Source organism: Sebastes fasciatus, chromosome 17, assembly GCF_043250625.1.
Source record: "Sebastes fasciatus isolate fSebFas1 chromosome 17, fSebFas1.pri, whole genome shotgun sequence".
In the NCBI taxonomy this organism is placed as follows: domain Eukaryota; kingdom Metazoa; phylum Chordata; class Actinopteri; order Perciformes; family Sebastidae; genus Sebastes; species Sebastes fasciatus.
In genome coordinates this window covers 1,120,001-1,142,086 of record NC_133811.1, presented here as the reverse complement: position 1 = coordinate 1,142,086, position 22,086 = coordinate 1,120,001, and the positions used below count along the sequence as shown (strand labels likewise).

At 41.6% G+C, this 22,086-nt stretch overlaps 1 protein-coding gene across 1 annotated transcript in view; it reads right to left on the bottom strand.

Moving 5' to 3' along the window:
- Nucleotides 1-512: 512 nt before the first annotated feature.
- LOC141754070 (voltage-dependent calcium channel gamma-7 subunit-like) overlaps nt 513-22,086 on the bottom strand; it is a 46,658-nt gene continuing 25,084 nt past the window's right edge. Inside the window, exons 4-6 of the mRNA XM_074612891.1 lie at nt 19,774-19,914; nt 10,070-10,215; nt 513-5,994 (exon numbers count right to left, since the gene is read on the bottom strand). Of these exons, the coding sequence (XP_074468992.1) occupies nt 5,449-5,994; nt 10,070-10,215; nt 19,774-19,914 (833 nt within the window). The 3' untranslated portion in view covers nt 513-5,448. The remainder of the gene's footprint in view (nt 5,995-10,069; nt 10,216-19,773; nt 19,915-22,086) is intronic.

The window sequence follows — 22,086 nt, the reverse complement described above, 5'->3', positions numbered from 1 at the left end:
TTGTGATTTGTTAAAAACAAATCCACAACAAAATATGTTTCCCTGGAAACATGACTTACAATGCAGTTCCATTGTATGGGAACATCATTTTTAGGAGATCAGTCTGTGTGGTTGTTACGTTACGTGATTATTTTAACACAAAACATGATGTTTTTTATAACCTTAACCAAGTAGTTATGTTGCCTAAACCTAACCAATCATTTCTCTACGTTAACCATGTGGCTTTATGCGTTTCTGCAAGCGTGATAAAAGGCTGATATGAAATGCTGACATTCAACGCATCCCGTGGTTTGCTGAGAAGTACAATGCCAACATTTTTTTCTGGCGACTGGGTTACTGTAAAAGGCATTTTATTTGCACTATAAGCTGCCATCTGAACCCATTTTACTCGTTAAAGAACATAAGTCAGCACTGAAACCACTGACTTTGAATGATGTGCAAACGTGCTTTCTAACCACTGCTTGAATTCCCATAAGTGTAATGAGCGAATATGATACATAAACAAATAGGAGGCTGGAACCAGGCAAGCTTTATTGGTCTTAAACTTAACAAAACACTGCTGCCAGATAAAAACCACATTCCTGCTAATAGCACGTTTGCAGGAATTATGAAAACAATTAAAGTCACATGAATTATATGGTCGGTTTTTGACAGATATTGAGTCTGTCAAATGTCATTGGACTCAAAACATATATGGCCATGTAAACTTTAAAAATGTCTCTACCTTTATAGTGTAAACACATCTTGGGTAGACTGCATACAGCGTGTTCAGTATGAATATTTACACCATAATCACAGTTTGAAGAAATGTCTGCATTGAACAAAGGAAGTAAACATTTCAGAGAGCGGTTCACTGCATCAGAGCTCCGCGTCTCTGCTGTGATGTCCTCAGAAACTCTGCTGGTTCTGATGTATTTGTATCAGAAAACAGAAAACAACTCCTCAGAAGTCAGCTACATAAATATATCTGTGCGTGTGTGTGTGTGTGTCTTTGCGTGTGTGTGTGTGTGTGTGTGTGTGTGTGTATGTGTGTGTGTGCTCACGACACAGCATGAATGCTCAGCTTTGGCAATTAAAATAAACATCTCAAAACATCAGCAAAAGCTCTCATACTCAGCTGCTAAATGATTTCCTATTTAATTTCCACATAGCAAATACTCATAAAAGATGCTAACACCGCAGTTAATTTGCTACACTGTTTTTCTCTTAACAGTACCACAGGTTGTAAGCATAACATTTTCCCCCGTAGGTCTAAAAATGGCTACAAATGATGCCCTATGCTGGGCACCATTGTTAATATGCTACAAAAACAAGCAATCTTTAAGTCTGTCACTTTAAGTCACTGTGCAACATGAGAACTTCAACAGGAGTCAAACTGAAAATAATTTTGTACGCCTACTAATAGCCCCAACCTCCCATGGATGTATTAAGAGAACTGGATACAGCATTGGAGGCGGGGCCCCGTTCATTCCAATGAGATTTGCTCAAAAAAGTTTGACTTCCAAGTATAAAAATACCTGGATCTTCTGCACTGCCTCAGCATCAATGGGCCCATAAAACAAGTGCACTAGCGTTTCCTTTAACCCCGCCTCCCAGCCCTCAGTCTTAGGCTCATTCACATGAACGGCAGCACGAAAATAACACTGGATTTGTCTATTAGTGCATTTTACAACTTTTAGAATGTAATGGTTTAAATAAGGACTATTTAATTGTTCATGCTTGGAAGTTGATTTACCTAAAAACAATTATGATCCGCTGAGTTAGCGACGTCTCTTTCCAGGTGGAAGCACAGGTGGTTATACCTGCTGGGCATTTCTGCCTGTCGCACCTCCGACAGTGCCACTGGGCCGGCTGCAGGGTCATCAGCCGGGAGCCACCCTTCACTGATCGCTCCATTAATCCCGGAACATCTTGAGGTGGTGGAGCAGGGAGACGTCCCTCCCACCCCCTACAGCCAGCCTTAGGACCCTTCCTTTCCCCACGCGTCGTCCTTTGTTCGAAGCCAGAGCCAGAAGCTCCCTTCCTCAGCTTGGAGCCTGTGATCCCTAGCGACCTCAGGAGCCGCTGGGTGGATGTTCCATGATGTTCCTTTCCTTTCCTTCCTCGATGCTTTCCAGTTACAGACATCTCTTTCCCAATGTAAGTCAATGGGAAAAAGTATTTTAGGGCCCAATGGCATCACGTGACGGACACGGAAGTTGTAATTCCACTGTTTGGCCACTACAAAAATTGGCTTCAAAGGCCGGCGCTCTTCCTGGGAGCTTGCAACCTTCTTCCTGCAACTATTTGCTACACCATAAGAATGTTGCATGACTTCCTGCCATGGCCTGAACCGTAAACATAGGTCGTTTGAAGCAAGCCCCCAGGAAGAGCGCCGGTCGTTGATGACCAATGGTCATAGTGGCCAAACAGCGGTACTACAACTTTCGTGTCTGTCAAGTGATGCCATTGGCATAAAAAAATTAAAATACTTTTTCCCATAAACTTACATTGGGAAAGAGACGTCTGTAACTCGCCAGATAATTTCTTTTGAGGTAAATTAACTCTCCAGTATGAACACTCTAATAGTCCTTATTTAAATCATTAGGTCCTAAAAGTTGTAAAATGCACTAATAGCTCAATCCAGAGTTATTTCCCTTCCTCCGTTCAGGTGAATGAGACTGCTGGAAAAAACAAAACAAAAATAAAACAATCAATATTTTTTTCTGAAGTCTGTAATATAATTTGACCTGGGGCCCTGTGGTAGATTAATCTGGCCATGGTTTTGAATAGTTTTCAGTGGCTCATCAGACACTGCAGAGGCCAAACTATTCCTAGTCATAGCCCCATTCCCATTGGCCAAACTCCCAGGTATTTCCAATCAGATGTAATTGAATTTATCTTTCCTCTTATCACCAGAAATAAATAGAATTGTCTGTACCCAAAAGATATTTATGAAAAGATGTAGAATCTTACTCCAATGAAAGGTAGCTGAGCTACTTACATGAATAATAAATGAAACTAGGAGGTATATTGAAATGCAAAGCCATCTGTCACAGTGCACTCATCTTTTCAGTTTGCCTCCCATGTAAGCTTGTGTTCATCAAAGTGCCATGTCTGAACTTCTCTATTCTCTATATAAATCTTATATTTTCTTATGTAAAACCAGGAAGAGTTGGATTCCATTTCAAATCTGTCAGTTCAGGAAGCACATCGTCATTCAAATAAAGAAAAATAAACTCACATATTTTGTACTCGATAAAGTGCTGATCAGTGTAGTCAACAGGTGAGTCAGGTCTGAACTGAATGGATTCAAATGGAGCACAATCTGAACCTGGCTTTAAGAGGTCTGGTTTCTTAAATCATTATGTACATACCTAAGACATTGAATTCTCACTTCCATGGCAACAGCATCTCCAAGGCAGCCATTTTGATTGTACCAGAGGTGATCACTGAAACAGACAGTTCCTGTCCGGTCAATGCTAACGTTGCAGAAACCTCCACAGATGCTTTCCAACTGCACTCAGCACTTTAAAAAGTCTCTCCGTTTTCATCCCACAAAATGTTGAACATTCATTCCCAAAGCTTCCCTCTAAGAATACAAACAGCTTAGAAAATTCAATAGCTAAAACACCTAAAACATACTGTGATATTTACACCCCGTGATCCACACAGGCTATGAGATTATGCTTTTTATATTTGTTTCAGCATGAGGGGGAAGAATAATTTCTATACAGCTGAAGTATAAACCTCTATGCATATACAGTTTACCTCTGATTGTGTATATAATAGTTGTGTTTGTAAGTCATGGTACATGGCAAACGTTGTCAGCAATACGGATTATTACTAATATGGACATTCTTTATCATATTGGCATGTTTCTTTTCAAATATATTTTTTTAATATAGAACAGGGTTGGGAAGTTATAGATGATGTTGGGTTTTTAATGACGAAATAAATGTGACAATTGGACAATAAACATTATAGTTGCAAATAAGTTATAACTCCAACAATTTTGAGTAGGGCTGGGAATCTTGGTCTGGAAATAAAATCTTTGTGTTTTCAGTTTATAGGCAATTCATATTTTTATGTGAATCCTTTTTTTCGGTTCATAAATTAAATAAATAAAAAAAATGAAATAAAAACATAAATTATAAATACATTTGGACATATTAGACATATCATGAAAACCTCACCAGTGCTTGTGCTCATACCTTTGAGTATCTGGAGTTCCTACCAACCCACAAACTGTGAAAAAGATGACCCAGTCTGTTGTTTGTGGGCTGTCCAGATCAGAAAACACGTGATTCAACCAGCCAATCAGATGTGGCTCCCCTTCCTATTTCACATGCAGGCTCATTAGAATATACCACCCACAGCTTGAGAACTACCTTTGTAAAGGTGCACTATGTTTTTCTTTCAAGCCAATCAGAGCAGACTGGGCTTTATCAGGAGGGGGTCTTAAAGAGACAGGCGCTTAAATGGAGCGTTTCAGACAGAGGGTGAATACAGGTATATTCAGACATATACATATATTCAGACAGACAGTATGAGAAAAATAATGTGTTTTTTGAACATTCAAGTATGTAAACATGTTTTAGTAGAAATCAAAATTACAAGTATGAATCTGAAAATGAGCATGATATGTCCCCTTTAACATCTGTACTGATGTGGGTCGCTGTTATCATTGGTGCAGTACAGTGCTGTGATTCTAAATAAAAAAGGTTTGGTGTTCTGTTACTTTAGAACTCATATCACATTTAAGCCCTAGTAACAACAGTGTTTTATAGGGGTTGCTCTTATTTAGAAAGTAATCAGAAGTAATGAAGATGTAATGAATTAACCTTCCCAACCATGTCCATGGAATTACATCTAAATCTAAATCTAAGTCTTTTCTAAGCAGGTATATTTAGTCCTCGTTTGATGAAAGGGTAATACATTTATAGCCAGATACGTGGTTTCACTTAGTTGTTCTTTTTGAGAATGGACAGAGTTTTGGAAATGATTCAGCTTCCTGTTTCCTGTGCTGCTTCACCCTGTTGCCTGTGTGTCACGGCCCCGATGATGAATGTACCCGTCAGAAACCCCACAAACGTCTTGTTGCTTCTAATCATCATATCCCTCCCGTGTTCCCTCCCAGTGCGTTCAAAGTTTGTTAAGTGTCTCTCTTGGTCTCGGGTGAGTCATCCCTCCGCCCACCTGCCTCTCTCCCCTCTTTTCGTTCCTCCTCTCTCCTCTTTTTGATCTCCTTAAACCTCCCTCCTTCATCCACTCTGCTGCATCCCTCCTCCCCCACACCTCGAGGATACAGGATGTGTGTGTGAGTGAGTGAGTGAGTGTGTGTGTGTGTGTGTGTGTGTGTGTGTGTGTGTGTGTGTGTGTGTCTTTTCTTGAGGTGTGTAAGAGCTGTAACAGAGCCAATCTAATCCACCCAGTTGTGTTTTCCCTCCCCTTCCCTGCGTATGTAGCCTAGCATGGCGAGGCGCTCATTCGCATGTGCGTGTGATAGCGAGGAGGAGGCACGGCTGAGGGTGGCACCCCCATGGGCAGGGACTGGGGCGGGGGCCCGCTCGGGTGGGGGTGGGGGTGGGGGTGGGGGTGGGGGTGGGGCTGAGGGTGGCCGTGGGCGTGGGATGCTCTGGGTAGGGTGGAGGTGGCGGCCATGTGGAGGGGGTGTGGGTAAGAGGAGGAGGTGGAGGAAGAGGAGGCCGGCTGGAGCTGGTAGCTGGCCGCCGATGAAGGCCCAGAGGAAGAAGGCGTCGGCTGGGAGCTGCTGCCCCCCTTGGGTTGCGTCTGGGAAGGTGGAGTCTGGTTGAGCTGGATGGAGATGTCGGAGGAGACGTCAGAGGGGCTGCGGCCTCGCTGTGGTGGAGGCCAGGAGTCTGGGTGGAGGAACTGGCCGCTGTAATCGCTGCATTCGGACATGCGGGGGCGGTAGAGGGCGGGGTGAGGTCTGTACAGCTCCTCCTCAGCATAACGCTTCATGAAGAGGTAGACGGACATAACTCCTGCACCCTGGGACACAAAGATCCATAAAGAGATACAGTGGTTACTGCAACATCATATGTACATCTCTCAAGTACAATTTTGTAGTGTGGAGTTACTCTTTAAAGAGTACTTAATACCATCTTAAATGTGTCACTGCCCTCTGTGGTTGAAGGTCTGTTGCACCTCTGACTACACCCAGCATCCCAACAGTGATGTCATGGTGTACCAACACACCCTGCGCTACACTTCTACTTCACTGCAGCAAGGTGAGAAGTTGACCACTGAAGGTGAAGCATAATCAGTTTGAGAGGCTGTTGAGTTGTGAAAACAATCTGTGGCTCTGGAGAGAACTTATTAAAGTCTGAGAAAACCATCATCAGGCTTATCTCAGATCACTTTATAACAGCCTTCAAACAGCCTGTATTAAAAACTGGGGCATGGTGTTTGAAAGACTTGGGCATTTAGCAGGCAGAAGACCGAAAGATGCTAATGAGGTGTAGTGCATTATGGGAAATGTAGGATATTGCATTTTTTGGACCCATACAAGGAACTAAAAATAACAATAACTGAACCTTGGCTGCATCAATTTTTTCTTTTCCTAATTTGTCACTCTCAAATCCACCAACTTTGTGGAAGTACAATATTAATATAAACTCGGAAAAAAAAGTTTGGAAATTAGTGTTTGGTGGATTATTTCTCTGTTGTTACAATGCTAATGGTCATTGTATTTTACATGGTTGGAAAGCCTGTTTATTTACCTTCACAATGATGTCCAACTTGTAAGGATCATGCATTTGTGGGATGAGCAACACAGCTGATTATGTGGGTAGCGCCCAAGAAAAATTTGCCAAAATGCTCTGCCGATGGTAAACAGTGTATTCTCCTGTTGGTATTGACTCTTGTTTTGAGTTGTTTGGTGGATTGGATGATTGAACTCTCTATCAGTAACAAGGAACAAACAAGACATATTGGCTATTTTACACTTTATTCATTTAATACACCGTCAGGAGCCTCAGTAGCGGTGGAAGATCCATACGCAGCCACAACAGCCTGGCACCTCCTCCTCATGCTGGTCACCAACCTGGTCACATGTTGCTGTGGGATGGCGTTCCATTCCTCAACCAGGATTGGTTGCAGGTCAGCCAGCGTGGTTGTGTTGGTCACTCTAACACGTACAAGCTGATCCCACAAGTGTTGAATTGTGTTGAGGTCTGGACTCTTGGCAGGCCGTTCCATTCTCTCTACTCCTACATTGTGGAGGTAGTCTGTGATAACCCTGGCTCTGTTGGGGCGAGCGTTGTCATCTTGGAGGATGAAGTTAGGTCCCAGATTGTGGAGATATGGGATCCCCACTGGCTGCAGAATCTCATCCCGATATCTCACTGCATTGAGCTGGCCTTCAATGATGACAAGCCTTGTTTTGCCAGTGACATCATTGAGGGAACACACAACCACGCTGGCTGACCTGCAACCAATCCTGGTTGAGGAATGGAACGCCATCCCACAGCAACGTGTGACCAGGTTGGTGACCAGCATGAGGAGGAGGTGCCAGGATGTTGTGTCTGCGTACGGATCTTCCACCGCTACTGAGGCTCCTGACGGTGTATTAACCAATCATTAATTTCCAAACTTTTTTTTCCGAGTTTATTTTAAATAAATAAACATTTCCACCAATTAAATAATTTCAGATGATTTTAAAGTCCTGAAGAAGGTCTGGATCTTGTGTGTGCGTTCTAGTTTTATTACTGAGTTTATGTTGCATTTATGCACTGAAGATATGCTCTAATTTGTTTTTATGTTTTGTTTTTATGTATATTGGTATACTGAGAAGCAGCATGGGTGGATATTCAAGGCAAATTCCCCACTTAGTACAATAAAGGTCTCTTCTTAAAATTAATACAAATATGTATTAATTGGACATTTAATGAACAGTAGTTTCTGATGGACATTCATGGATCTGATAAATACATCAAACAGAACTGAGAGTTACTGTTGGGGAACAGAAACTGAGATGGAGGGAGAAGAGACTTCTGTCTGTGTCCATCAATGAAAACTCAACAGAGTGAATCAAAATGAGCAGCAGACATCTCAGCAAAATCCCCTTTTATGAAACAGAAGCAGCCTTCCTAAACTGCGACACACTGCCATCAGGAGGAGAGAACATTAAATGGATCCATAATCATTTTGCAGAGAGTTGAAAAGGCTTGGCGCTCCGCGGTGGAATGAGCCATTATCAAAAATGTATTCATGTTTTCACCGCTGAATATTCACAGCTCATTCACTATTCATCCACAACATCATCGCTACAACCGCCCTGAAACTTACGATGCTCATGAACGTGTGTGGGAAAGACAGAAATAGTGTGTTTAAATTGTTTGTGAAAAATCCCACGTCAGATTAGAAGAAGAGCAGTGAAGAAAAACAGAAAAAAGGGAGGAGGAAGAGAGGGGAGGAGACAAGAGAAGACAAGAGACGATAGAAAGGAAACAAAGGGAAGAGAATAGGAGAGGAGGGAAGACACAAAAGAAAAGGAAGGTAGAAAGGATGAAAGAACAGAGGAGAAAAGAGAAGGGACACGATAACAGAGGATTAGAGAGGGAAGGATGAAAGAAGAGAAGACAAAAGAAGAAGAGGAGACTTGAGCAAGGCAGAGAATAGGCCAGGAGGAAGGAGAGGAAATGTGGTTGGAGAAGAGAGGAGGAAAGAGAAAAAGGAGAAAAGAGAGGAGGAGATATGATAATAAAGACAGGGAAGGAAGAAGAGAAGATTAGTGAAGGAACAGAAAAGAAGGGGAAGATAGATGATAAAGAGAAATAGGCAACTTTATAGGCAAGGAAGAGGAGAGAAGAGAGAGAAGGAGGTAAAGAAAGAGAACATAGAAGATAAGAGAAGACAAAAAGAGGAAATGGAAATGGGCATAGGCAGAAAAATAAGTAATAGATGAGTAAAATGAGAAGAGAGGAGGGCAACTTGATAAGGAACAGATAAAGAGAGAGGAAAGGAGAACAACGGATTAGAAAAGAGGACAAGATATAACTTGAGTGAGGAAATAAAGAACAGAAGAAGGGAAGCAGACGTGAAAGGAGAAGAGAGGAACATGGGAGTAGACGGGAGATAAAATAGGAGACGAAGAAAAAAGAAGAGGAGGGGAAAGCAGGATTAGAGAGAGAAGGGGAGAGAAGGGGAAAAATGCCACCAGATGAAGCGGGAGAGGAGAGGAGGGAACGGAAAGCTAAACCAAAAAGAGAGAGACAAAGAGGAGATAAGATGAAAAGGCAAGAGGAGAGAAGAGGAGAAGAAGACAAGAGGGGGGAAAAGACAACAGAAGATTAAAGAAGAAAGAAGAGACACGATAAAAGTAGAGGACAGAGAGAGAGAGAGAAGCAGCGAAGGAGAGACAGGAGAGGAGGAGAAGAAAGAGAAAAGAGCAAAGCGAGAAGAGGAGGATGAGGAATGAAGGATAGAGGCGAAGGAGGAATATTCTGATGCATATGAAGCTGTGCTGCGACAGAGCTGCTGCCCTCAAGTATTCAAGCTATTAACATTTATGAATATTGATGCAGGCAGGATGACGGGCTCCTACGCAGACACTTTTTAAATGAGTGTGTGTGTGTGTGTGTGTGTGTGTGTGTGTGTGTGTGTATAGCTGAATAAGTCTGCATCTCAGCTACAAGCAATGTGTGTGTCTGTGTTTGTGCACACGCTGTGTTTAGCTAAGCGGTGGTTGGTCGACGTCCAAGCCACATTCCAAACAATCTGTGTGTGTGTGTGTGTGTGTGTGTGTGTGTGTGTGTGTGTGTGTGTGTGTGTGTGTGCAAATTATCTCTTTTGTCAGTTGCATAGCGTCAGTAAATGTTCAGCATCAGCACATATTAGTGTCACTGTGAACCGCTCACATCTGCAGTGTGTGTGTGTGTGTGTGCGTGTGTGTGTGCGTGATCCCTGACACGTGTTGTGTGCACGCAGGCTTCTGTCTGTGTTTGTGCATTTCAACACATGTTTGTGTGTTTATGTTTATGCATGACTACATCTGCGTGTGTGTGTGTGTGTGTGTGTGTGTGTGTGTGTGTGTGCGTGTGTGTGTGTGTTGTTCTCCGATTACCTCTTTGAGCAGGAAGGAGGAGGCGGCAAAGGCGAAGGACCAGCCGTAGCGGTAGTGGAAGAACTGCTCTGGCTCTCTGGGTCGGTTCATCACCTCGTCATTAATACTGGAGATATACAAGACCAGACCGACCACCAGACTGAGACCTGCACACACACAAACACACACACACATACATACTGTTATTACTACATATATGAACCGATGGAACAACAGGGACCACGATAGAAATAAGTCCTGGACTTTGACGTGTTATCTCTGACAGTGTCTCATATGCTGGTATTTCTTTACCGCTTTATTTGGAATTTGTCTAATGAACTAAACTAAACTAAATAAACATCATTTTATCTATTTAAATATCAAAAATTCAACTCTTGTAAACGGTTGCTTTAAGAAGTTGACACAAGCTCTATCCGTGGTGCTGATCCTCCTGACGTTCTCACTGGTATCATCCCAACCAACCACCACACTAATTCCAGGCATTAGCCATATCCTCACCACCTGTGTGCATCCTAGATAAACTCTCTCTATCTACTGAGTCTTGAGATCTTCTGAGAGATGATGAGATGAGATGATGTTTGACATTGAGGCATGTGTGAGGGCTGAAACAGAAGAAGTCTATTTATATAGTCTATAATATAATTTAAACTTGGTCCCCATTCCTAACAGACATTTTGACCTGTCAGAGCAGGAACATTACAGGTGGAATTGATGGCATTAAGATGGCCACATTACATTTAGGTGAGCCAGTTCCAGGGCTCGGGTATATGCTTTAACCTGACCCACCAGATGGTTTGTTAGACAGAACCATCTGAGAAGCCGCCATTGGAAAAGAGCAGGCACTTTCAAAAAATACTTGGAGGGTGATTGGATGAACCATCTGTCAATCAAACTGTTGCTGAAGCCAGTTGGGAGAAGAGTGAAAACATCCTGTCCATCGTGAAAAGGCTTCAGAGCCATTCTTTGCTCTTCTTTCAATGAAGAAATCCTCTTCGGTTCTGATTGATGTTATTGCAGCATTTACGCTAACCTCTTCAGTAACCGGTACTGTTGTTTAGAACCAACACGTCGCATCACAAACACATAAGCCACGCCCGTAGCAGCCAGTAGCTCCTCACAGGATGCTGATTGGTCCGTGACCTGGCTTGCCGGACACAAACGCATTACTTGAAGCCTGACAAGATGCGTGTTCTCGTGACATCGCGAGAACCCAGCTGCCGAGCACATTAAAGTATGCACGCTCACACACTGACATGCGTACAGGACATGAGTGTGTTTCAACACAATTAGACACACTTGATTGTTTAAATGATGCGTACTTTTAATTCCATCTCTCATACATTTAATTGATTACGTTTTTCTTTGCAAGTCAACAGGATCTGCTCAGCTAAGCATCACTGTCTTGTTGTTCACGCACCTGATTTAAATGAAACAGCTAACAGCTAACAGCTAACAGCCAGATGTCTGTCATGTCAGCCTGAAGGTCAAAGAGAAATTCATGCAGAAACTTTGAACTTAAATTCAACAAATGATGAATAACTAGAAAACCAGGAGGTGCAAGACTAATGTTGCATCACCCTTGTTACCCTGTAATACTAATCCCATCTGAAGGGGCCTTTAGTCTCTTTGTATTTGTGTGTGTGTGTGTGTGTGCGTGTGTTTGTGTGTGTGTGTGTGTGTGTGCTCTGTAGTTGGACTAGTTAATGATAACGTGTCCTCACTGTACTGTAACTAGGCTGAGAAAAACCCAACAACAGGCTGTGCTGTGGTACTCTGATAAACAAGGACAGTCACACACACACACACAAACACACATACACACACACACACACACACACACACGCACGCACACACACACACGTACAATAGCATTGCGGTCAAAGAAACAGTTCACAAAGACACATAAATACAAATACACACAAATGCTCACTAACTTGTGCTCGTACAAACACACACACACACACACACACACACACATGCACACACACACACACACGCACACACACACACGCACACACACACACACACACACACACACAGTGATCCCTCATGAGGAGTGTGTCAGTGCTTCCTCCCTTGTCGACAGACAGATGTTGGAGGTCAGCTGCAGCGGTTACGCTGCAGCTGACCTCCAACATCCTCCAACACACTGAACAGTCACCTTACAGCTCTTTCTCTCCCAATCACTGATACCTTCACATACAACATTATGTTAAATAGGAATGAAATAAATCAGCAGCCAACATGGACTTTCATTTGAAAATATGTTAAGCCGGATTTAGGCTTTAGCATCGGGGTGTCGCAGAGTTCCTGTGGCTCTGCAGAGCGGACGTGCTCCTCCTAAAACATGTCAGCGCTGCAGAGATACAACATGTTAACACAACAACAGTGATCGGTCAGCCTGTACTGCTTGTGGGCTGTACTTAAAGAAATGCTCTTTTTCTCTTTTTAGTATGGATCATACACAGACTGCAATACCTCATCCAGAGAAGGCTCTCATGACCACGCCCCCTTTTGGGGGAAAACAATCCCGAGTCCCTCATAGACGATAACAGAGTACACAAAAGAAGTAGAAACACGTCTCCAAACCTCTACTTTACACAAACTGATAATAGTAATAACGCTATGCTGAACAGATGCTGTTTCGTTGGTTGCACCAACAATAAATACAAAAACGCTGATCTCTGATCTGTTCCTATCGGTCGTTGTTGTTCCTGTCCTAAAAAAGATATAGTAGAGGGGCTTTATTGCTCCAAGCTATAGACCAGACCAGCATGGCTTTATGGCTCCAAGATATAGACCAGACCAGCATGGCTTTATGGCTCCAAGATATAGACCAGACCAGCATGGCTTTATGGCTCCAAGCTATAGACCAGACCAGCATGGTGTCATCTCGCCGTCACAGGAGAGGAAATGATGAAAAGCTGTTGTGCCCCAAAATTGCTCCCGAAGGCATAGCCATCGGTGTGTGAATGAGTATTTAGATTAGAACCTGATGGGCAAAGTTGGCACCTTAGCAGCATCTGCCATCAGTGTATGAATGTGTGTGTGAATGGGTGAATGCAGACATGTAGTGTAGAGTGCTTTGAGTGGTCGGAAGACTAGAAAAGTGCTATATAAAAGCAAGTCCATTTACCATTTACCATTACCACATTAACGTTATAGCAGTATCCAACTAAATTTCTCAGCCTATAGATCAAACAGTTGGTTATTAACACGTTGGTTATTTACAGACAACACTCAGCCTAACAAGATTCAGTCAGATATGTAGAGATGTCTGGATCAGCAATATCCTCCACTGTGTTGGACGGGGGAAGACTGAAGGGACGTGGCGACGATCAACCTTAATTTATTAAGGTATCGCCAACGCTCAGGTTCAGGCGAGGTCGCTAAATAATTACTAGACATGTGTATAAAATAAACGTTTGTTTAACAAGAAATGAATTCATACAAACTTGTCAAAATTACAATCCAAACATGCATTGACATCTACGGGATCTTTGGTTTTCTTTCCCCCAAAAAGGGGCATGGCCTTGACTTTTTCCGAAGCACCCGTATGTGCCGGTGTGATGTATATTTTGTGACCTGGCAGAACCATTTCCAGTGCAAACTTTTCCTCACTGCTTGTCAAGAGCCAGATTTATTTCAATTCTGATTTTGGCCACTTTCATATGTGGTCCTAAATCAGAAGCAGGTCTGACTTTTTTGCAATGCAACCTCAGTCTGAACAGTCGCATCGAAATGTATGTAACTTTTTCGTCACTCTAGATCGACAGTTCTGCGCTGTGAAGCCACTCACAATCCCACCACTCCTGGCTCCGACTCCACATCCACACACACCACCATTGCTCCACAAAAAAATATGATTAAAAATTTGGCTCTCATCCTCGTCCTCGTTATCATCTGCTCACAAATTCGCTGGCTTCCACTGCACATCAGATTATAATGAAACTGCTAAATGCTGACTTCAGTGGCCTCCCTGTTTTCTTACAGCGTGCTGCGTGTGACGTCTTTGATATTGTTCTTTGGTGCATGCGGGTCAGTTCATAACCATAACCAGTTCACAAAGGAATCTGATATTGGCCACGTGTTCAAAATAATGTGAACAGCCAAACAAAACTAAACAGAATTGAGCACTAAGGCTTGCAGTGAACGTAGCTTTAGACATGACATCTTAATACAAACATGCACCGACGCTCCATGATCTGCCTGCAGTCGAACATCATCTACAACGACGTAGGAAAGCAACTGCTGTTATAGCAAACAGAGAAGCTTTATCTGAAAACAGATTAGCAGAGCACCATCTGGTCCATCATTAAAAATACCTGTTCAACAGCGGGATTGTTTGGAGTCGCAGCTGTGTGAAATGGAACCAATCAAAGCAGGAGACACATAAACGTTGAGGAGGCACGCAAGAGATTTGTTGGATAGAAGTGAAGTGGACAAACATGTTCTGCGAGTTGAGACGCCTCAAAGAAACCAGGCAGAGGATGGCACATTTCTGTTTTACTGCTTTTGATCCAGATAATATGATGTGTGAAGTGATTCAGCAGATATTCAGTTACAAAAAAGCTTTCAGATTTCCTGGAAAAAATTTTATCCTTTGAACAGGAAGTCATGTGATTTAAGATTATGCAATAACAAAGGAAGAAGAAGTGGAACAGCTCCCAGCCTCAACAAGTAAACACTGGAACCAATATTTGGCACATCATTTTATGATTTATTTTATCTTTGATTGCCTTTTGTTTTGAATTTAAAATGCCACAGTGCCTTTTACATCATTTCTATTTTCATTGCCCTTTGAAATGGACTTATCTTGTACTACATATAATCATAAACACTATTTTATATCCAAACTAGTTTGTTTATTGTGTCATCAGTCTATGAAATTAACTGGCTCCAAGAGGTTAAGGTGACAGCAAGACAGATTACCAGAGAGTCACATAGGCATTAAAGAAAATAGAAGGACATGATTTCCACATGCTGTCTGATTGGCAGGTGATCTCTGGAGAGTGCATTGACATTTAAAGACTTCAAACATTCATCTCTGTTTTGTGTTTTATCAGGTGCTTCCATCATTCTAAATATGGAGAATAAGACTGGTGGATTTCATTGTGAAAAAGGGAGAGAGAGATGAGGCTGAGAGCTGTAAAGCTCTCTTTTGTCCATCAGATGGCAGCATTGTGGCTGAATGCTCATCTCAGCTCTCTTGTGTGGGCACCACATGTACATGAACGTGCACACACACACACATTCACAGAGAGAGAGAGAGGAGAGGAAACAGACAAAGAATTGTAGGAGAGAAGTTAGTGGACATGAGGAAGGACATTCAGGAGAAATGGGAGGAAACAGCTGGTCCACAGCCACCATGTTGTAACCTCAGGGTGACTGATGGGCACTTTCACATGCTGACTGAGACAAACAGTTGCAGTTGCTGCAGAATCCTTCTACAATCCCACTGATTTCTGTGTTTTCCTCTGACTCCCCTGCTGTCTGTGAAATAATTGCAGCGCTGCCTTTGAAAAGCATTCTCTTTTATGATAAACAACAACACACAAAGTATGGAATAGAAGCTTGAGGGGCGAAAATGGTAACTATCGATTTCTTTCTTCGTGCTATGAACCATCAGAGAGAAATAACTGGGAAATGTCTTTCATTCCTCACAGAAGGTGCTCAGCAATTACTAGAAATGACTTCAATAATAAAAAAAATGCAGGTTTATTCTCTGATTCTGTTTTTACACTCAAAATTTCTCGAAAAATAAGAATTTTGTTCTCACAGCTTTGTAAGATGCTGTTTCTCTCTGTGTGCTAACTGACTTCTGCCACACCAGTAACATTTCTGTCATTAGATGTTATAATTCTTATGTGGATTTGAAGGACTGCTGATGGAATTTAGCTCTCTAGCTAACTCTGGGACATTCAATGACTGTTAAATAAACATAACTAAATAAATTAAATACATGTTATGTTTTCTTAAAATTACATTTCACATGTGAAAACAACACATGAAATGTGCAACTATGTCTGTATGTAAATTAATGTATTGCATGCATGTAAAGTGTAATATTGCATGTGAAACCAATGTTTTCACATATGAAATATCTGAAATCACATGTGCCTATGTGGATTTATTACAGTGTATGTATACTTTTTAGCATTTAATAAAACTAATAATATAATGAAGATGATGCCAATATAATAAAGGCCTATAAATTAAAATATATATAAAAAAACAAATAAATAAATGATCGAACACATGTTGTGCTTTTCTACCATAGTGGACAAAAGGCTTTTTGGGGTGTTTTATCTGCACACATACGTTGATGTGATGTATGTACAGGTCTTTGAGTTTATCTATGTTTATGCATGCATGTATTTTTCTCCATCTTGGCTTGGTGACATTCCAACGATGACATCATGGTTGTCACGTCTGTCCAAGTGTCCAGTCAGCAGTCTGCCATGCTAAGCTAGCATCTGTGAGGTAAAGCTCACTCGTGCAAAAAGAAAAAGGCTGAAACAGGAAGGTGATGTCATCCTGTCTGCTCAGACATACAGACATAGAGAGAGAGAGAGAGAGAGAGAGAGAGAGAGAGAGAGAGAGAGAGAGAGAGAGAGAGAGAGAGAGAGAGAGAGAGACAGAGACAGAGAGAGTTTGAACGCTCGACCCTGCACTCAAGGTAACCGACCAGAAACGTCACCCAGCTGACCCGCAGCGACACGAGGAAGTGATGTCACCCTGTTGGCTTCAGTGACTCTCCTTCCTAACAGATGAAAGCTCAGTGACAGAGGACTTTGTTTAGTTAAATGTTAATCCTCAGTGAAACAGGAAGATGGATTACAGGTGCAAACTTTGTTCTTCTGAGAGACAAAGTTTTCATTGTTGTATTTTTCACGTAGTTGGAATAATAAGTTGTTAGCCAGGCTTTTCACCAAGCCTTTAGTAAACTGATGGAGTACTGTGGTGGACAGATTCTTCTTGTGTGTATTGTTGAGGCCTAACATGTTCCTTTCTAATAAACTATGCATATATATATATTCCAAATACTGCATTGTTTCCATCCGTGTTTAATATGTGACAGTCTAACGCCACTGACTGTTGTTGGGTGAGGCTTGAGGCTTTCAGCTCCATGGCTGTAATAGAATTTGACTGTGCTGAAGGTTGGCGTCCAGTCCACTTACTGCAGTGAGATAATGTGACATCTTTGGCTCAGAACAAGAAGGTGTCGTCCTGAAGAAAACCAACCTCCTCATTACCAACTTTCTGATTGAAATGTCAAACTACAATAAAGTCGCCTTCCAGACTATTTGGTTAAAGTTTTAACTTTTTACCAAAAGCCTGCAGCGAAACATCAAATCAGTGCTGCCCTGCAGCGTCCTCGGCAGAGAGCAATTACTTGGAATTAAATCCCATTCACTGTTCAGCCAGCAGCGAGAACAAGGTAAGGTCTGACAAGCTGTCAACTGGGGAAAGGAAATGAGAGCTGCAGAGTGAGTCTTCCATCCACCGAGCTGTCTTCTTATCATTAACCTTGAAGAATGTTGACTTTTAACAATCTTGTTCGTCTTCATCGGCTCTGCTGCTTTTTAACTTCTTATTTAAGCCGACAGGTGAAGGGAGGAGTCCTACACTATCACACAGGTCTTATACCATACCTCGGCCCTTTTTGCCTGTTTCTATACAGTTCTGATGAACTACAGTTCGTGGCTTTCTAGAAACTCCTGCAGCATTAGTTGTCACCTATAAAAATATATTCATATATTAAATTGATGCCTGTAGGTTTTTTTTAAAATCAAGAAAGTGTGACTCCCTACAGTATATTCCATAGAAGTGATAGTAAGGGGGTTGGGTCGGATGGTCGGACGGACGTACAAAGCACAGACCAGAGTTTGTATACTGCATCCCATATATTGTCACATCACAGTTTGGTTAAGGTCAACACATTTCATTTCATCCATTTCCTCCAAAAAATACCCACACCCTGCAATCTTGTTCCCAAAAAGACTAATTGTTTGGACCATACATTTTGTTGAAATAAAGCCCTGTCAGGGTTTATTTCACAATAATGACCCGCTTGCTGTACATTATCCCGCTTATTACACGGCTACTTACTGAAGAAATCAATGATTTGACAAAAAAAACGTCCGCCAGAGTCTGACATTAGAACTGCGCCCATAGCAACGGTCTGTTATAAAGAAATAATAGGCCGTAGAACGCCGTGATTGACCAATCAGAATTCAATATTAAACAAAGCCGTGTAATAATTCTGTTTAATACCCTGTTATGTCCATGTAAAATGAAAAAGGAACTGGGAATGAGACAGCAGTGTGCGCATATATTTTTTTCATCTTTTTCAATATTACTGATTATAGTAACCAAGACCACAATCTTTCCACGATACGTATTTTCTGATGCAAAGAGTTCAAATTTCAGTCAAATTTAGCAATTTTTTAAAACTTTAATATCTAGATGTCTTTTGATCTACAAATCATCAAGTTAAAGCTTGGGTAGGTAGCATTGGAGAAACAAGCAAGAGTAAGCTAGATTTTAAAAATGATTCATCCATAACCCAGCCCAGTGTTGCCAACTCTTTCCAATGAAAGTAGCTAGCTTCTCCAAATGTCCCTAAATCTCGAGAGAAAGTCGCCGAGTTGGCAACACTTCCAGTCTGTTTCTTCAGGACTCTCTCCAAAGACACTCCCCCTAAATTATAATTGTGAACGTTAACAATAAACATGGCTGTTGTTAGTACTCACAGCTGTCAAGCTAGCAGCTTGTGGAAGATGGATTTTCTTTTTTTTGAGAGCATGATGAGCATTTCATTTATCAATGGCTGTTGGGATGTAATGAGTGACAAAGCGTCCGTATGTGTTCGGTTGGAATAAGAACGTGTTGGTATATATTGTGGTAATACAACAAGTGTAGCTGTGATGTTTTACTTGAACAAATACATCTGTTCTTCAAGGACAAACAGCAAAAAGCTGAAGTGCTCCAACCTGTTTGTGTTGCTGCAGAATATAAAAGAAAACCTTTGCAATAAGACAACAAACGGTAGAGGACAGGACAGTCAAAAAGTAATAGCAGAAACTGTACCCTCAGCCATTCTGAAATCTCTGATACAACGCTCTTCCTAAAGTTTTATTATCTGTAGAAACAGGACGAGTTTTAAATCTTCACCATCATCGTGCCAAACATGCAACTTAAAGCGAGGCAAGAAAAAAGTGACCCGAGAGCAGCCGAGGAGAGTTCACGGTCAGGTTTCATCACCTGATCAGAAACCTTTGAGGACGGCTGGGGAAAGGATTAGCCAGAAGACAAATATTCCTCAAAGTAGTCCCATTAGTCGGATGGAGCTCACTTGATTTTACTTTTTGGCATAAACTCACTGAGCAAGTCGCATTTTGTATTCCTAGAAAATGTGTTTGTTCTCCAGAGAGCTTCCATCCACAGATCCTCCGACCGCTGAGTACTGAGGTTTGTCTCGCAGGCTGCTTTGCAATGACTACAAGACACAGCAGAATAATTGGAAAATATGGAAACAAACCATGACAAGAAAAGCCTGGAGTCTGTAGTTGTTCCACAAGAGTATAAAAATTTGTGTTCTGTGAATTTTTGATTGCAAACCTTGTTTATGTGCACTAAAACAAGGTCTGTATGAACTGAACACTTCCACTGCATGATCAAGAGTCAGTGTGCAGACATACCTGACAGTATGAAGAATATTCCAGAAACAAAGGCGAGGATGGTGCGCTGCGGCCGGATGTGTCCAATGTTGCTGATGACGAAGGCGGTGAAGACGAAGAGCAGGGAGACCATGGGGAAGGGAGTGGCAGTTCGGACCATTTCTGGAGGATTGTGGGAGAAGGAAAGAGAAGGATGGACATGATTAAAAACAAGATCATGCAGATATTAGCAGAGGGGAAATGTTGATGAATGAAGACCATTATTCACTTCAGAAAGGAGTTGCAGAATGCTGGAGACAAAATCCCATTCAAAGTTTAATCATGACACGTGTTTTACCAGTTTAACTGAAATATTTCCCCCCTTTTAAATAGTGCACTACAAGATGATTCTGAGAACATCTGAGGAGAGAAATAGACATTAACGTAACAGAATATTGATTCATATTTGATCAGCGCTGCCTAGTTTGACCGTTTGGTCGGAGTTCAGAGTGATTGACAGCCGGCTCTCATAGACGGCAGCTGGACAGCAGACCTCAGATCAGCTCTGATTGCTTGTTTTCCTCCTGTCTGGGAAATCTTGCAGATGCCGTTAGGAGCACCAGAGGACACAGAGGACACATGATTTTTTTCAGGTTACCTGTTTCATGTACTACTGTCACGATATAGCGACCGTTTTATAAAAATAACCTTTTTTAATCATATTTGCTCCAATCTCACCTACTGCTGCTTTAAACCTGTTGAAGGCTAAGACGTAAGTTTGATAGGAAAACTATGAATATTAAATATGCCTGTGTTAGTGAGTAGATTATAAGTCTTGTTAATTTTTTTTATATTAAAAATGCCTCAATATGGTTATTTTTATTTACCTTCATCAATTATCAAAACCAGTAGTAGACACCAGAGGAAGGAGGATTGTTGCCTAGTAAGTCCAAAAGTAGCAATATCAACCTTTTTAACTGGTACATAAATATCTTACATGATCAAAACCTTGTTATTGCACATAGAAGATGGTTTGGTTCATACTCCAAACTCTAAAGAACTGTTGAAGCACTAGGAGTCTCCTCAGCATAGTACTGAAATAATGAAACCAGCAATAACTCGATTATTTTGGTCACTTGGGGGGAGCAGAAGAAGCTCCAAGATGCAGTTATATATTATCAACTTATAAACTTATGGTAAATGAGTTAGCAAACAGCTGCCTATTCACACATCCAGCATACATGGAGCAACAATACCATTCATTTGGAGTCCTGTTCCTAATCACCCGATGAATTTAAGTTCAATGATGGCTCTTTTAGCTCCGATTTGGTGTCCACCAACTCCCGAGGGAAATATCTGGCTCCTAAATGTTCCTCTATGTCCACCAGTGTCTAACTCAGTCAGTTAGCTTGCTTACTTGATCAGTTGTTAATATGAACATATTGATGAGTGCAGCTTTAGAGTCAGACTCACATCCAACATGTTGGGTTAGTTGTTCTACTCCAAAGTGGGATGCAGAACTTCAGACTGTCTAGGAAATGGTGTGCTGTCTTTTTGTTTTAAATCTGAGAAACATGTTTGCCTTCAAGAATATGAGGAGCTGAATGTTCCCAGCGTTACGTTCCCATAAAACTAAACTGCACTGTGAATTACGTTTCGAGGGAAATGTATTATGTGTGTTTTGTAATGATAGTCCGCGGAAGTCCATGTAGGGAGGAGGTCGGGGGGGTCGGATGAGCCAAACAAACACAGGACTTTCACCCAGGAGACAGCCGTCTGTGTCCCGTACAAAACTAAAAGTCAGCGTTTACATATTTTAATTTACATCTGTAGCTTAATAATGAAACAAATGTAATAATTTAAAGCCAAACCATGATTTTTTTTTTTTTACTAAACCTAACCAAGTACTTTTGCGTGTTTTGTTTTGTTTCAATTTACGTTAACCACGTGTTTAAAACTGATTAAAACTGTGACCACAATCTGGGAGAAAATATGTTTCCCTTGGAACGTAATTGAGAATACAGTTTAGTTGTATGGAAATGTCATTTTGTAGGAGACAGGGTTGTCTTACAGTGAAGACACTGAGCCACCCTTGTCTTATAATTCTAGCCATGAACCTACAAAGAACTTCTAGCATCTTTTGTGCGGTTTTAGTTTTGGAGATGTTTTCCTGTCAAATCATAACTAAACCATGTTTCAGAATACCCAGGTTGGTATGTAAATGTCTGTATTCTTATAAGCAGAGGTCTGCTGGAGCTCACCCTGGGTTGTGTTGAGCGAGGCAGCGTATGATTTATTCAGCAACTTCTCCCACAGTGCTCCTAGAGTGTTATGACTTGTGCGTCTACCTGAGGA